This window comes from Delphinus delphis, chromosome 10 (assembly GCF_949987515.2).
Source record: "Delphinus delphis chromosome 10, mDelDel1.2, whole genome shotgun sequence".
In the NCBI taxonomy this organism is placed as follows: domain Eukaryota; kingdom Metazoa; phylum Chordata; class Mammalia; order Artiodactyla; family Delphinidae; genus Delphinus; species Delphinus delphis.
Window position 1 is genome coordinate 82,538,092 of NC_082692.2, and position 14,470 is coordinate 82,552,561.

Consider the following 14,470-nt stretch of genomic DNA (forward strand, 5'->3'; position numbering starts at 1 on the left):
TCCTAGACAGAAAGCTGTCAGTATGAAGCCAATAAGTATAGCGCTCCCTGTAAAATGTAACTATAGTACCGTGCTCAGAGACACAGGGAGCGTGAATCCTACCAGTGAAGGATTCCCTGAAGAAGTAATGGTGAACTAGAAAAGAAAGGCGGAAGGCACATTCCTTTGCAACTGTAAAGGCACCACAGGAAGAAGGACTAGACAGAAGTCCGAGACGGTTGGAGCAGAAAGAACGAAGGGAGGGAGGGAGGTAGTTTGCCAGGTTATTTACCTAGGGCCAGACAAGCACAGGCTAGCTAAGGAACCCAGAGAAGCCACTGAAAAATGGGGAGGTGGACTAGCTTAGCAGATCTGCAATTCGCAAAAACGACTAGGGTCATCCTGTGGAGAACAGACGGGGGGGGGAATCAAGAGCGGATGTGAGGCCGCAACCTCAGTCATCCAGATGAGACACAATGGCGGACCTCACGGGGATTATAACTGTGGGACGCAGAAGCATGGAGGGATTTGGGAGTCACAATCCCAAAGACAAAATAATAGAATGGACAGGGAGAGATGAGGAAGAAGTTAAATTTCTGGCTCAAGAACCAGGTGGAAAATGGAGTCTTTCAGAGCCAGAAAGAGGATGATTTGGGGAGGAAACTGTTGACTCGCAAGGCTTGAATTAGAGTCTCAACCATTAAATCTCCTCTTAGGCAGCAGGTCTTGCTGTTTCAGTCAATCATCTGCAGGTGGATTCCTGCCATACTGTTGTGATACACGGGACTGTCAACTCTGAAACCTTTACTTGAAATCGGCCCATGAAGGAGCGGAACTGAATTCAGTAGCCCTGCCTAAAAGAATGCGTTTCCCCACCAAATCACTGCTCTGTAAAATCTGAAACTAAGGGTGATGCTGAGAAATGGACTTTTCAAAGGGCCAAAGTCACAGAGGGGCCCTGCCCAAGCAGGTTTATCAACAAGAAAGAACGCTGTCCTCTTGACGGCAGGACGAAATGAAGCGGGGGAGACCCCACAGGTAATGATATACTGAGGTTGTAAATTACAGTTGGGTTTTGTCTGTACTTGCCTTTGTAGTTTTGACTTTGTTGCCGCTGCTACAGGACCAACCTGAGTGATCTGGCAGGACTTTGCAATCCTCTCCTTCCAAACAAGGATTCATGTGACACCACCATTTCTGAATCACAACGGAAGCTGGAAGACAAAGCCAAATAATATTTGGGACATGGTTTCTTCCTCCAAATACAGGTAACATAAAGCTCAACACTGGTGAGTACACTGGCTTCCAAGATTGCTTATGGTGAAATCTTGTGAGTAAAGAATCCAATCAGCCGTATACTGTACAGAAACAAATAGTTTCTTTTTATGCAGTTGGCTAACCGAGGATGATGTAGTTAGTGAGATCTCGCACTGTGCAGTACGCCCGCCCGGGTTTGAATTTGGCTGTGCTACCTTTATGGAAGGATCTTGGACTAGCTTTTTTACCCTCAGGTTCAGTTTCTTCACCTGTACGATGGGAATAAAAACAGAGCCTTGCCAGAAGGTGGCAAGAGCTTAAAGCCAATCCGTGTGAAAGTCTTGGCTGACTGTGGACCAGTCACTGTGTGGTCAGAAAATGTTCACCATTATCGTGGTCTCCGTCTCTGGTTGCAGGTTATAGTGGTGGACGCAGATACCGTGGTTGTGTTTCATACTCTTTGTTTTCAACAGCAAAGACTAAGAACAGTCAACATTTTCAGCACACAGGGTCCCTCATCTCTCCACGCCATTCCAGCAACTACTAGATGCAAGTTAAGATGGGAGGGGCCGGCCACCCCCTCACATGCCTACATTCTCGACTAGTCGGTTAGCTTACCTGTGAATTCCCTTTCCTCTTCATCTCACTATCCCCGCAGCAGTCTGCCAATTAAGCCCCTGAATCAGAAACTAGTACCCCAGATCTCTGGGTTTGCAGGCAGATGAAGAGAAGTTAAGACAAAACCATCACCTTGATGGTTATTCCCATAGATTTCAAAGGACGAAAAAGATTGTGATTGATTTTTAAAGGTGAACCCCCACCCTGCAGGCTGGTATAGGACAAAGCTCCAAAGCTGGGAGAGTATGTGTGGATTGGGGGTGGAGGTAGGTCAGCCTTGTTTTTTCTCTTTTTTCTTTTTTTTGGGTCGAAACAGTAACACATTGACTAAAAAAAAAAACAAAACAATTCTACCCCAATGGATTTTACCACTGCCTCAGAAGTCTGAAACTAAAGTTCAAGAAAAAGCAGGCATCCACAGCCCCACCTTGGAGAACTCCAGACCACCACCCTAAAGTAAGTGACACCAATTTTATGACTTCCCAGCGCCTAGAAAAGTTAGGTTTACACTACACTGTAGTCTATTAAATATCCTTATTTATATCCTTATATCTAAATATCCTTATATCTAAACAAAAAAAAATTTGGTGTACCTACTGTAATTAATATTTTATTGCTCAAAATTGCTAACCATCACCTGAGCATTTAGCGAGTCATATTCTTTTTGCCAGTGGAGGGCATGAAATACTGCAAGAACTACCAAAATGGGACACAAATACACACAGTTAAGCAAAGGCGGTTGGAAACGTGGCACTGATAGGCCACTGCCTCAAACCATCCGTCTGTAAAAACGCAGTATCTGAAGTACAATGAAATGAGGTATGACCGTAAATCCTAAAAGCTACTTTTTCTCGAGTGCAAGACACATCGCCAGATGTCCTGCCTGCATTTGCTAATTTCAAATTCACTACAGCTCTGAGGTTCAAAGTGGCTATTTCTTTTTTCTGCATTTTACAGAGAGGAGAAAACTGAGGTCTGGTGGTATTAAATGAGTTGCCCAGAGTCACCCTTTTTCCAAGTAGCCAAGCAGCATTTGAACAGAGGCAGTCTAACACGGCTGCCAACACTTACTACATACCCACTCGCTCCCAGCAGAGATCTCTGCTAGAGGCAATGACAAAAGTAGGTAAAAGAGGAAGCCAGTGCATTCAAAACTCTTCTCCTGTCAGGCAAATGCGATGTGGCAGGATGAGGGCATAGGATTGTTCCATTATTGGCTGAAGTAACCAGATACTGTATTTTCTCCACATGCAGCCACCGTTCCAGATTTGGCCAAATACTGAGCTATGTATCCAACGCGTCCCATCCAAACCAACAGTACATGAGTCAGGCAGATTTGTGATCTAGAATAACCAAGTGCTGTTTAAATCAGGAGGTGCCAACACTGAGAAAGGCACGCAGCTAAATGGGTTATTTATTTATGTCAGAGACTGACACTGCGCTTGAGCGGACGGACACACTGGCGCCATGTCTGACCAAGTTACATTCTTTTCAGCCCCCGACATCACAACGGTTTCACCTTAAAATCGTATGGAGCTGTGTCATTTTCAAAGCACTTTTACGTACTGTTCCCTTGTGATGGTCCCAAGAACCTTCAGAAGCAAGAAGGGGAGGCAGACGGTTCCAGATCCAAAAACCAGAGCTTTCCACAAAGTGAGTAATACCTGAATCGAGACTCTATCCATCAGTCTTTCTACTGTTACCACAATTTGCAGTAATCGTTTAGATTAATAAGTGCTACACAAAACTGACCATCTTCAAAGGGCCGACCAGTCATGGATTATTTTCTGAGTACCTTAGTTTGGTCCCAAGTAGATATAAAGATAAACAAGAGGTGGTTCCCAGCCCTCAACTGAAAATGCCATCTGCAGGACTGGAAAAGTTATCTAAACGTTGCCAGAGCTTAGTTATATTTGCACAGAGTTAAAAGTGAATCTGAGGTACTTTTTAAAAAGGCTTTAAAACTGTTCCTTAGCCAAACTTTCTTCCACTCAGCAGTGGAAACCTATGTACTCTTGACAGGTATCAGAGCTACATGGATGAGTCAAAAAGAAGCTTTGACAGATGGCTAGTGATCTGTCCAGGTGAAGGCAGGGGGGTCAGTGAACGGCCACCTGGAAGCCAGGAGACCCATGTGGCTCAAGTGAGGGGTCAGCAGGGAAACAGTGGGCGTGCAGCTGAGAAAGGTGGTCTGGGAAGCAAACTTTAGGGACTGTCAAGGACAATTCAGGACTTGATTCTCTAAGCAGTGGGAAGCCATGGAAAGTTTCTCAGCACGGTAGTGCAACAAGCCAGGAAAACCTATGTCCCTAGAAGGGTGAGTCTGGCAGGGACGATGCAAGAATTTAGAACAAAAAGGTGCCTGACAGGGAAGACCAACTGAGGTGTGAGTGAGGGGAGAAATCTGGGAATAAAACTCCCCGCAGAGGAAATAGATTGAATCCGATATTATCTCAGCTTCACAGCGGAGAAACGCTAGTACCTTCTCACTGGACTCAGGGGAATCTGAAATAATCCTGATGCCGAATCTAGAAAAGGAGCTTGAGGTGGGGAAAATGATGGATTCAGGCTTTCATCACAGTCTCAACTACAGCATTGCCTAGTATTTTGTTTAAGGATTTAAGTGTAATAATGTATTTAAATAAATACAAGAAGGAAGCTTACGCAGTCAAGCCCTTTGGAAACTCTTTACCACTGTCCTTTCACTTCGTTGGGAAGTACAGAGTGATGGAGACAGATTCACAATAGACTCCTTAAAACAGCAGGCTGCCCTGGAATTTCAAATATTTCTAGTTGTAAAAAAGACATCATGTTCATATTTGATAGAATACATTGAGTGAGGAGCCCTAGAAGTAGACACTTTATCCAGATAAAGTTTCCTTGCGAAAGACTTAATCGCAAATGTTCTTTCAGAAAAGGAGACATGATAAGAGCCATCCCAGTAGCCAAAATACAAGTTTCAAATTCCTTTATGAGTTAAGGATTAAGGAACTCGCAGCTAAACCGAAAACCAACAGAGGGTTTGACCCGACAATGACTAAGGTGATTAAACAGCCCGGATATTTCAGCTCTGAGTGCATACGGAGTAGGGCTAGGAGCTGAGACAAAAAACTCAGAAGTAGGGTTCTATTAAAATAACTCTTGAGAACATCTGCCCACTTAACTGAGTTTTGCCTCCACAGGAAAATAAATTTGTAGGAGGCATACATGGTTTTTTTTCCTGGTGCCAAATACCATAATATACTTATACTTTACAAGAGAAAAGTGTCTTGTCACTTCTATTTTTAAAATGAAATTCTTTAAAAAGCCCCCTGCCTTAGGAAAATACAAAATATCCCTATCTGTCTATCTCCAAGCTGCCAAGCTCTAACGAATTTCTAGCTTTATGCAGAAACGAACTTAAAAAAAGACAGGCAACTAGTACTTTCTATAATGTTTTTTAGGTGAAAATGTAAGGTGACTAAGGAGCTACTGTGCTCCTGGTGCATTTTCTTTACTCTCTGTTGTATGAAATAGATGGAGGGTTTTTGTTTCTAGCCCTCGTCCCAAATAAATACCACTCTATTAAATAAAACACAATATGTATTTATATAGCTATTTAGATAAGCCCACCTTCGAATAAGACCAACAGGCTCACTTCTCAACAGCTGGCATCTCCTTTGTGGACTTAGTGTGGTTGTATTTACACAGAGTTAAGGCTTTTCTAAAGAAGAGTGTATTTTTACCCTGAAACTACGGACAGAGAGATTAAGAGCACATCTTCGGGGAATATGTATCATCTAGAAAATGGAAACAGTCACAAGCATAGGTTCTGAGGTTTTAACGTATCGTATCTTTAGCTATTTTGCTCTCACCTCTGTTATTTCAAGACACTCACTGTGTTCTTTAAAAATTAAGCCATTTATTAACTATTAAGATAGGTGGAAAGCCCTGCCCATTTATATTTCTGGTTATTCAAAGAAAAGAAGCCATTCCAACCTGACCCAGGTCACATGCATAAAAGCAGTAGTGAGAGGACTACAATTTTTTTAAGGAACCTTTTCCTTGTTCCCACACTTCACAAATGACACAGTAGTGTTATCTGCACAGATACGGCGGGAGGCTGGGGCTGAGGGTGTACAGACTCCTCTTCTGTGATCTAGGTTTGTCTTCCCAGCTAAAGGCCCCCTCGCACAAGCACACGCACAGTCGGCAGAAACTGCTAAGGCAGGGTCTCTTGACCTACGTTTGGGACCAGATCATTCTTTATTGGGGGTAGCACCCTCTCCCCCAACATAACCACCAGAAGTGTCACCAGACATGCTCAAATGTCCCCCGGGCTGCAGGGAGAAAATCACGCCCCAGCTGAGAAACACTGATCTGTGGTTATCTATTTATCTACGATGATGATTTAGATGTACTCGGCCCGACATGAGAGGCTATGCTAGATCATCAGACCTCATCAAAGCTCTGGCTGGTGAAAGTGATACTAATTCACAGTAAATATCATCACGCCACCTCTATTCCATGGCTTCCGTCCTCCCTCCACCGGGGGCGCTTCCACAAGTCTAACCTTTGTATCTCTCTTTCACACACACAAATCCTGGCTAATCTTGGGCTCACTGTGCTGACAGTCTGTGTGACCTGTCAGATTCAGAGATCACATTTTTCCTGCTCAGAAACCTCAGGGTATTTTATATGCACTTTGTTCCTAGCACTTCATCCATTCTCCTTGAATACAAATTCCCAGAAGGCAGGCAGTAAGCCCTAAAATTTGATTTGCTCTAAGGCCTTTAATATCACAGGCTCTGTTTACATCTCCAGCTTTGTCTTCTACCATTTCTGAGCCAGGCGAGCTGATTCCGCTTCCCAAGGTTGTCCCCTTCATTCTCAGGTGCTCTACACGCCTGCCCTCCCTAGCTCCTTCCTACCTGGTCAAGTCAGACCGATGGCTTCTCATGGGCACCACCGCTGACCCCTCGTCTGCTTTACTAGAGTTTAATTACCAATCTTTCTGAGTAAACTCTGGGCTCCTTGAAAGCAGGACCTGAGTCTCATTATTACGCTACCCTCCAGCCTCTAGGACATGCCAGGCACAAATGTGCTAAATTAAAACTTGATAAATGAACAAACATACACAAGAGGCATGTCCTTCCAACTTCCAAAGTACTTTTTGTAAAGGATACTTCATTGTCCTTTACCTGACCAACACTGAGAAGAACTCAGAAAACTGCTTCGTCTGCCAGGTGGCACAGAGAACATAACTGGTAAGAAAACCGTGTGAACTCACAACTTAAAGACAGACGCTGCATCTCACCACACAATCCATAAAGCCATGAAAGATGTCTGCAATACACACAGTAACTCTTGTCCTTAAATAAGCGAAATCCGACATCTCAGAAAAGATATTTGGGCATCATCAAAAGGAAAAAAACTATAGCTTTAAAAAGTAACTAACTGTCTTCCATTCCTAGGCTTTCACCTTATTAAGTTTTTTTAAAACCGATGTTTAGAAAGCATTCACTTTGACAAAATAAATTGTTTCACTGTACTACATATTTATTTCATCTTATCCTAAAACGATTCAGCATTATCTCTTGATAAATGTATAGAATACGGTTCCTACCACAAAACAGCCTTGTCTATGCCAGCAGACAAGTCAAAAGCAAGAATGTTTAACAGCTAAATAGTTTCTGTTTTAGGATCCAAGTACTCATAGCTTTAATCAAATAATTCCCCATCCCTTCTCCCATATCCCAAATGTGTATTACAGATACATTTCAATAATTCAGGGGGACTTCATAAGTTAATTATAAGAAAAAAGCCTGACAGGAGAAAAAAAAAAAAGCTATTTTTTCTCCCTTTTTAACTAGTAAACGCTATGATTTTACGGAAAAGCAACAAAAAACACCAGATAAGTATCTGTGGTGTGGATTAACAAAAATGCATAAAGACAGTCCAGTGTCTATACCAACATTAATAAGTGCCCCCCCATGTCTTCTCGCCTTGGTTTTAATTTGAATGTAAATTCAAGTAAATTTTATATTTTAGATCCTCTCTATTCTTAGTGACAAATAAGATAAAAGGAACGTATCAGCAGAGACTAGGTCTTCCCGCACGCCAATTAGCAGCATGATACTGCATAATTATTATGGGATAAAGATTAAGCAGGTAAAGCTAAAAAGCCCTAATCAAAACATGTTCAGCTAAGGAACAGATGATCAGGGAGATAGGAAAACAGACATACCCCCTAATTAGAGCCTAAACTACAACTTCCTACACCTCCTCTGTGACTCTGAGCCAATAAACATTGACTGAGCACCGACTATTGGCCAAGCAGTGCTAGTGCAGGGAACACAAATATGAAGACACAATTACAATCCCATCTTTCAGGGTTTTGGTGTGCTCTGGCCACCAAATGTTGCACTGAAGTTACAGATTTACATAAAGCTTCTCCTGCACTACCCAATATAGACGCTTCTAGTCACAAGTTCCCATGTAAATTTACACTAGTCACATCTCAAATGCTCAAGGGCCGCCTGTGCTTAGCGGCAACCAATCATACTGGACACATATACATCATGCCATATAGAGAGGGAGATATATAGAAAGAACATTTGCGTCATCACAGAAATTCTACTGTACAGACTCTGCTCGGACACCAGATAATTGGTCTCCATCACTTACTGATCCTCTACACTAGGGAAATCATGGACCCTGTGAGCGTGTTTCCTTTGCCACAGACACAACCAAAATGTCTTTCAGTAGAAGAACAGCTAAATAAATTATAACCTGTCCAATATAATGGATGCCGTGGAGCGATTAAAAAAACAGGTCGATAGGTACTAGTACACAAAGAGCTCCACAACCTAATACTAACAGGAATAATGCACATAGGATTAAGAAATATCCAGGGATAGCCATTTGTGTAAAACACATTCATACTGAAATCTACCACATTTTCCACAGACCTGTCTTTAAATACACAAGTATATGGAAAATATATTGACCAAACCCATAGGGTACCCATAGGGTAGAGGCCAAAAGGGATTTTTCTCATATACAAAATTTAAAACAAGCCAGTGTATGATAAGGTATTAGTATTTCCTTTACTAAGAGACAGATGCTAATAGGAACTATTACCCTATCTGTACTTTCCAGGCATCGATAAAAGTGCTTTGAGTTTTGTAAAACATTATTTAGATATCTAAGATTTTTATATCCAAATATTCTAAACTAGACAGTATAAATACAGTTTGTTATGATTCATGAGCTCCTGTAGAAGTTTAAAATATATAAAGGCGATGTTGGTTCTGGATAAAAGGGCAGAATAGGAAGACCCTGAGCTCACCTCCTCCCATGGACACACCAAAACTACAAATACCTATAGAACAATGATTTCTGAGCATGACCTAGAGACTAGGAGAACATATTTCTACAACTAAGGCTATAAAGAAAAGGCCACATCCAAACAGGTACGAAGGTCAGAGATGTGGTCTAGTCAGAACCCACACCCCTGGTGCGGGGACCCACACGCAGGAGGGATAACACAACCATGAAGCTCCCTGCCGAGGAGCAAAGGGTCCGAGCCCCACATCAGCTGCCCCAGCCCGGGGGTCCTGCACCAGGAAGATGAGCGCTTAGAACATCTGGCCTTGAAAACTAGTGGAGCTTACGTCTAGGAGAGCTGGAGGAATGGAGAAAACGGAGACTCCACCCTTGAAGGATTCACACACAAACTCACTTGCTCCCAGTCCCAGTACAGAGGCACCAGCTTGCAAAGTGCCTGTGTGACACAAGAAGGAAATTCATCGACTAAATTTAGGACACATGCCAGAGGGGCAGGGATCCGGTGGAACTTCCTCCAGGGACAGAAGTGCTGGCAGGAACCCTTTTTTTTTTTTTTTTTTTTAAACTCTCCTTTTACCTAGCTTGCCCATCACTGATGTGCACCATTTCCGTAACTCTCCGTCTACCTAGCTAACACTGTGTGCCCCACCCCGGTGTTCCCTTAAGACCCTACCCAGCTGTGATCAGTCCCTCCAAAGGAGCTCCTGCCCCACCTACTGGGCCACCTCAGCTGTTACCAGTGCCCCTGCAAAATGGTTCTTGCCCCCTACCCCACCCAGCAGCTTGGCCGGCACTGGGGTCCCTCCAAAGCATTCGGAGAGCTCCGCACACCGGCAGTCCCACAAGAGTCATGATCAGGCCCCACAGCCAGCTGTGCCAGAGATGAGTTCTACACATCAACGTGCCCCATAACAGTCCTGGCCAACCCATGCAACCAGCCAGCCTGGGGGTCAGCCCTGCCCACCAACCAGTGTGTCTGTAGCAATCAAGACTCAACCATAAAAGGAGGGTGCATACAGCCCACACCAGTGATACCTCTGGAGCAGCTGGCTCTGGTGACCAAGGGTGACTGTGCCACTGGGCCCCACAGGGCACCTTGTACATAAGGCCACTCTTTCGAGACCGGGAGACATAGCTGACATACCTCATATATGTAGTTAGCCAAAATGAGGAGACAAACACCTTCCAAATGGAAATAAACAGGAAAAAACACAGAAAAAGAACTAAATGAAATGGAGGTAACCGATTTACCAGCTAAAGAGTTTAAAGTAATAGTCATAAAGACACTCACTGAACAAAGGAGAAGAATGAATGAACTCAGTGAGAACTTCAAAAAAACATCAAAACTAAAGAATACAATAACTTCTACTCAATACTCTGTAATGGCCTGTATGGGAAAAGTATCTAAAAAAGAGTGGATGTATGTGTATGTATAACTGATTCACTTTGCTGTACACCTGAAACTAACACAACATTGTAAATCAACTATACTCTGATTAAAAATACATATATCCAGTAACTTAAATGAAAAATACACTAGGGAATCAACAGCAGATGTAGCAATACTTAGAATAGACTCTAAAACAAAAACTGTAAACAGAGACAAAGAAGGACATTACCTAATAATAAAGGGATCAATCCAACAAGGTATAATGCTCGTAAATATCTATGCACCCAACAGAGGAGCACCTAAACACATAAAGTAAATATTAACAGATATAAAGGTAGAACTTGACAGGTATAATAGGAGGACGTGAACACCCCACTTTCATCAATGGACAGACCATCCAGACAAAAAATCAGTAATGAAACATTGGCCTTAAGTGACACATTAGATCAGATGACCTTGATAGATACAGTCCACCAAAAAAAAAAGCACACAAAAAAAAGTAAACTCAAGATGGATTAAAGACCTAAACGTAAGACCAGATACTATAAAACTCTTAGAGGAAAACATAGGCAGAACACTCTTTGACACAGATCACAGCAATATCTTTTTTGATCCGTCTCCCAGAGTAATGGAAATAAAAACAAAAATAAACAAATGGGACCTAATTAAACTCAAAAGTGTTTGCACAGCAAAGGAAACCATAAACAAAATGAAAAGAGAACACACAGAATGGGAGAAAATGTTTGCAAATGATTCAACCAACGAGGGATTAGTCTCCAAAATTTACAAACAGCTCATGTGACTCAGTATCAAAAAAACAACCCAATCAAAGGATGGGCAGAAGACCTAAATAGACATTTCTCCAAAGAAAACATACAGAAGGCCAAGAGGCACGTGAAAAGATACTCAACATCACTAATTACTAGAGAAATGCAAATCAAAATTATGAGATATCACCTCACACCAGTCAGAATGGCCATCATCAAAATATCTGCAAACAATAAATGCTGTAGAGGGGGTGGAGAAAAGGGAACCCTCCTACACTGTTGGTGGGAATGTAAGTTGGTAGAGCCACTACGGAAAACCATATTGAGGTTCCTTACAAACGGAAAAAGAGAGCTGCCATATGTTCCGGCTCTCCCACTCCTGGGCATATATCCAGAGAAAAGCATGGTTCAAAAGGATACGGCACCCAGTGTTCATTGCAGCACTGTTTACAGTAGCCAAGACATGGAAGCAAACCTAAATGTCCATCAACAGATGAATGGATAAAGAAGATGTGGCACATATAGACAATGGAATATTACTCAGCCATTAAGAAGAATGAAATAATGCCATTTGCAGCAACATGGATGGACCTGAAGATTATCATATTAAGTGAAGTAAGTCAGAAAGAGAAAGACAAATATCATATAATATCACTTATATATGGAATCTAAGAAAACAGATACAAATGAACTTATTTACAAAACACAAACAGAATCACAGACTTAGAGAACGAACTTATAGATACTGGGGGGAAGGGTGGGGGAAGGGATAGATTGGGAGTTTAGGCTTGACATGTACACACCTCTATATTTAAAATAGATAAACAACAAGGACCTACTGTATAGCAGCAGGGAACTCTGCTCCATACTCTGTAATAAGCTAAATGGGAAAAGAATTTGAAAAGGAGTAGAAACATGTATATGTATAACTGAATCACTTAGCTGTACACCTGAAACTAACACAACACTGTTAATCAACTGCACTCCAGTATAAAATAAACAGTTTCCTATAAAAGCAGAAAAAACACATACATTTCAAGAGCACATGGAACATTCTCCAGGATAGATCACATTATACCATAACACAAGTCTCAATAAATTTAAGACGAGTGAAATCAAGCACTTTCAACCACCCACAGAGGTATGAAACAAGAAATCAAATTACAAAAAGAAACCTGGATAAAACACAAATGCATGGAGACTAAACAACATGTTACCAAAACACCAATTCGTCAGTGAAGAAATCAAAGAGGAAATCAGAAACTATCTCGAAACAAATAAAAATAAAATACAATTTTCCAGAATCTATAGGACGCAGTGAATGTAGTTCTAAGAGGGAAATGTAGTGATACAGGCCTACCTCAAGAAACAAGAAAAATCTCAAACAACCTAACTTACCATCTAAATGAATTAGAAGAAGAGGAACAAAGAAAGCCCAAAGTCAGCAGAAGGAAGGAAATAATAAGTATTAGAGCAGAAATAAATGAAATAGAGACTAAAAAGAAAATAGACAAGATCAATGAAACTAAGAGCTTGTTCTTTGAAAATATAAACAAAATTGATTAACATTTAGCCATACTCATCAAGCAAAAAAAAGAAAGGGCCCAAATAAATAAAATCAGAAATGAAAGAGAGGTTACAACCAACACCACAGAAATACAAAGAATCATAAGAGGTCAGGAGAAATAATTATATACCAACAAACTGAACAACCTCAAAGAAATAGATAAACTCCTAGAAACATACATTCTTCTAAGGCAATCAGGAAGAAATAGAAAATCTGAACAAATTGATTACTAGCATTGAAATTGACTCAATAATCCAAAAGCACAACAGGATACCAAGGGGGAAGGGGGGGCTGGGATGAATTGGGAGATTTGGATTGACATATATATACTATCAATACCAAATATAAAATAGATAACTAATGAGAACCTACTATATGGCACAGGGAACTCTACTTCATGCTCTGCGGTGCCCTAAATGGGAAGGAAATCCACAAATGAGGGGATACGTGTATACATATGGCTGATTCACTTTGCTGTACAGCAGAAACTGACACAGCAGTGTAAAGCAAGTATACTCCAGAAAACAAAACAAAAAATCCCTTCACAACAAAGTCCAGGACCAGATGTCTTCAGAGATGAATTCTATAAAACATTTAAAGAAGAGTTAATACTTATCCTTTTCAAATTATTCCCAAAAGTTAAAGAGCAAGGAATGCTTCCGAACTCATTATCCTTATACTAAAACTATAGACAAAGACTGTACACCAAAAAAAGAAAAAAAAAAGACAATTACTGGCCAACATCCCTGATGAAGATAGAAGCAAAAAACCTCAACAAAACATTAGCAAACCTAATTCAACAGTACATTAAAAAGACCGTATGCCATGATCAAGTGGGATTTATTCCAGGAATTCAAGGATGGTTCAATATCTGCAAATCAATCAATGTGATGCACCACATTTACAAAATAAAGGAGAAAATCATACAGTCATCTCAATAGATAAAGAAACAGCACTTGGCAAAATTCAACATCCAGTTATGATTAAAAGCTCTCAACAAAGTGAGTATAGAGGGAATGTACCTCAACATAATAAAGGCCATATACAATAAACCCACAGTTAACATCACACTCAATGGTGAAATGCTGAAAGCTTTTCCTCTAAGATGAGGAACAAGACAAGGATCCCTACTATCACGACTTTTACTCAACACAGTGTGAGAAGTCCTAGTCACAACAATCAGACAAGAAAAAGAAATACAAGTTATCCAGATTAGAAAAAAAAGTAAAACTGTCACTGTTTGCAGATGACATGATAGTATATATGAAAAAAACCTTGAAGATGCCACCAAAAAACTATTAAAAGCGGTAAGTGGATTCAGTAAAGTTGCAGGATACAAAAATCAGTATACATAAATCTATTGTATTTCCATAAACTAATAACAAACTAAGAAAAATTAAGAAAACAATCACGTGTGGGATAAGCGAACCCTTATACACTGTTGTTGGGAATTTAAATTGGTGCAGCCACTATGGAAGACAGTATGAAGATTCCTCAAAATACTAGGAATAGAATTACCATATGATCCAGTAGCTACCCCACTTCTGGCTCTCTACCCAAAGA

At 41.1% G+C, this 14,470-nt stretch overlaps 1 protein-coding gene across 1 annotated transcript in view; it reads right to left on the reverse strand.

Annotated features, from left to right (window-relative positions):
* Nucleotides 1-342: 342 nt before the first annotated feature.
* Nucleotides 343-14,470, reverse strand: part of TAFA4 (TAFA chemokine like family member 4) — a 126,185-nt gene continuing 112,057 nt past the window's right edge. The window contains exons 4-5 of the mRNA XM_060023785.1: nt 1,069-1,193; nt 343-381 (exon numbers count right to left, since the gene is read on the reverse strand). Coding sequence (XP_059879768.1) covers nt 343-381; nt 1,069-1,193 — 164 coding nt within the window. The remainder of the gene's footprint in view (nt 382-1,068; nt 1,194-14,470) is intronic.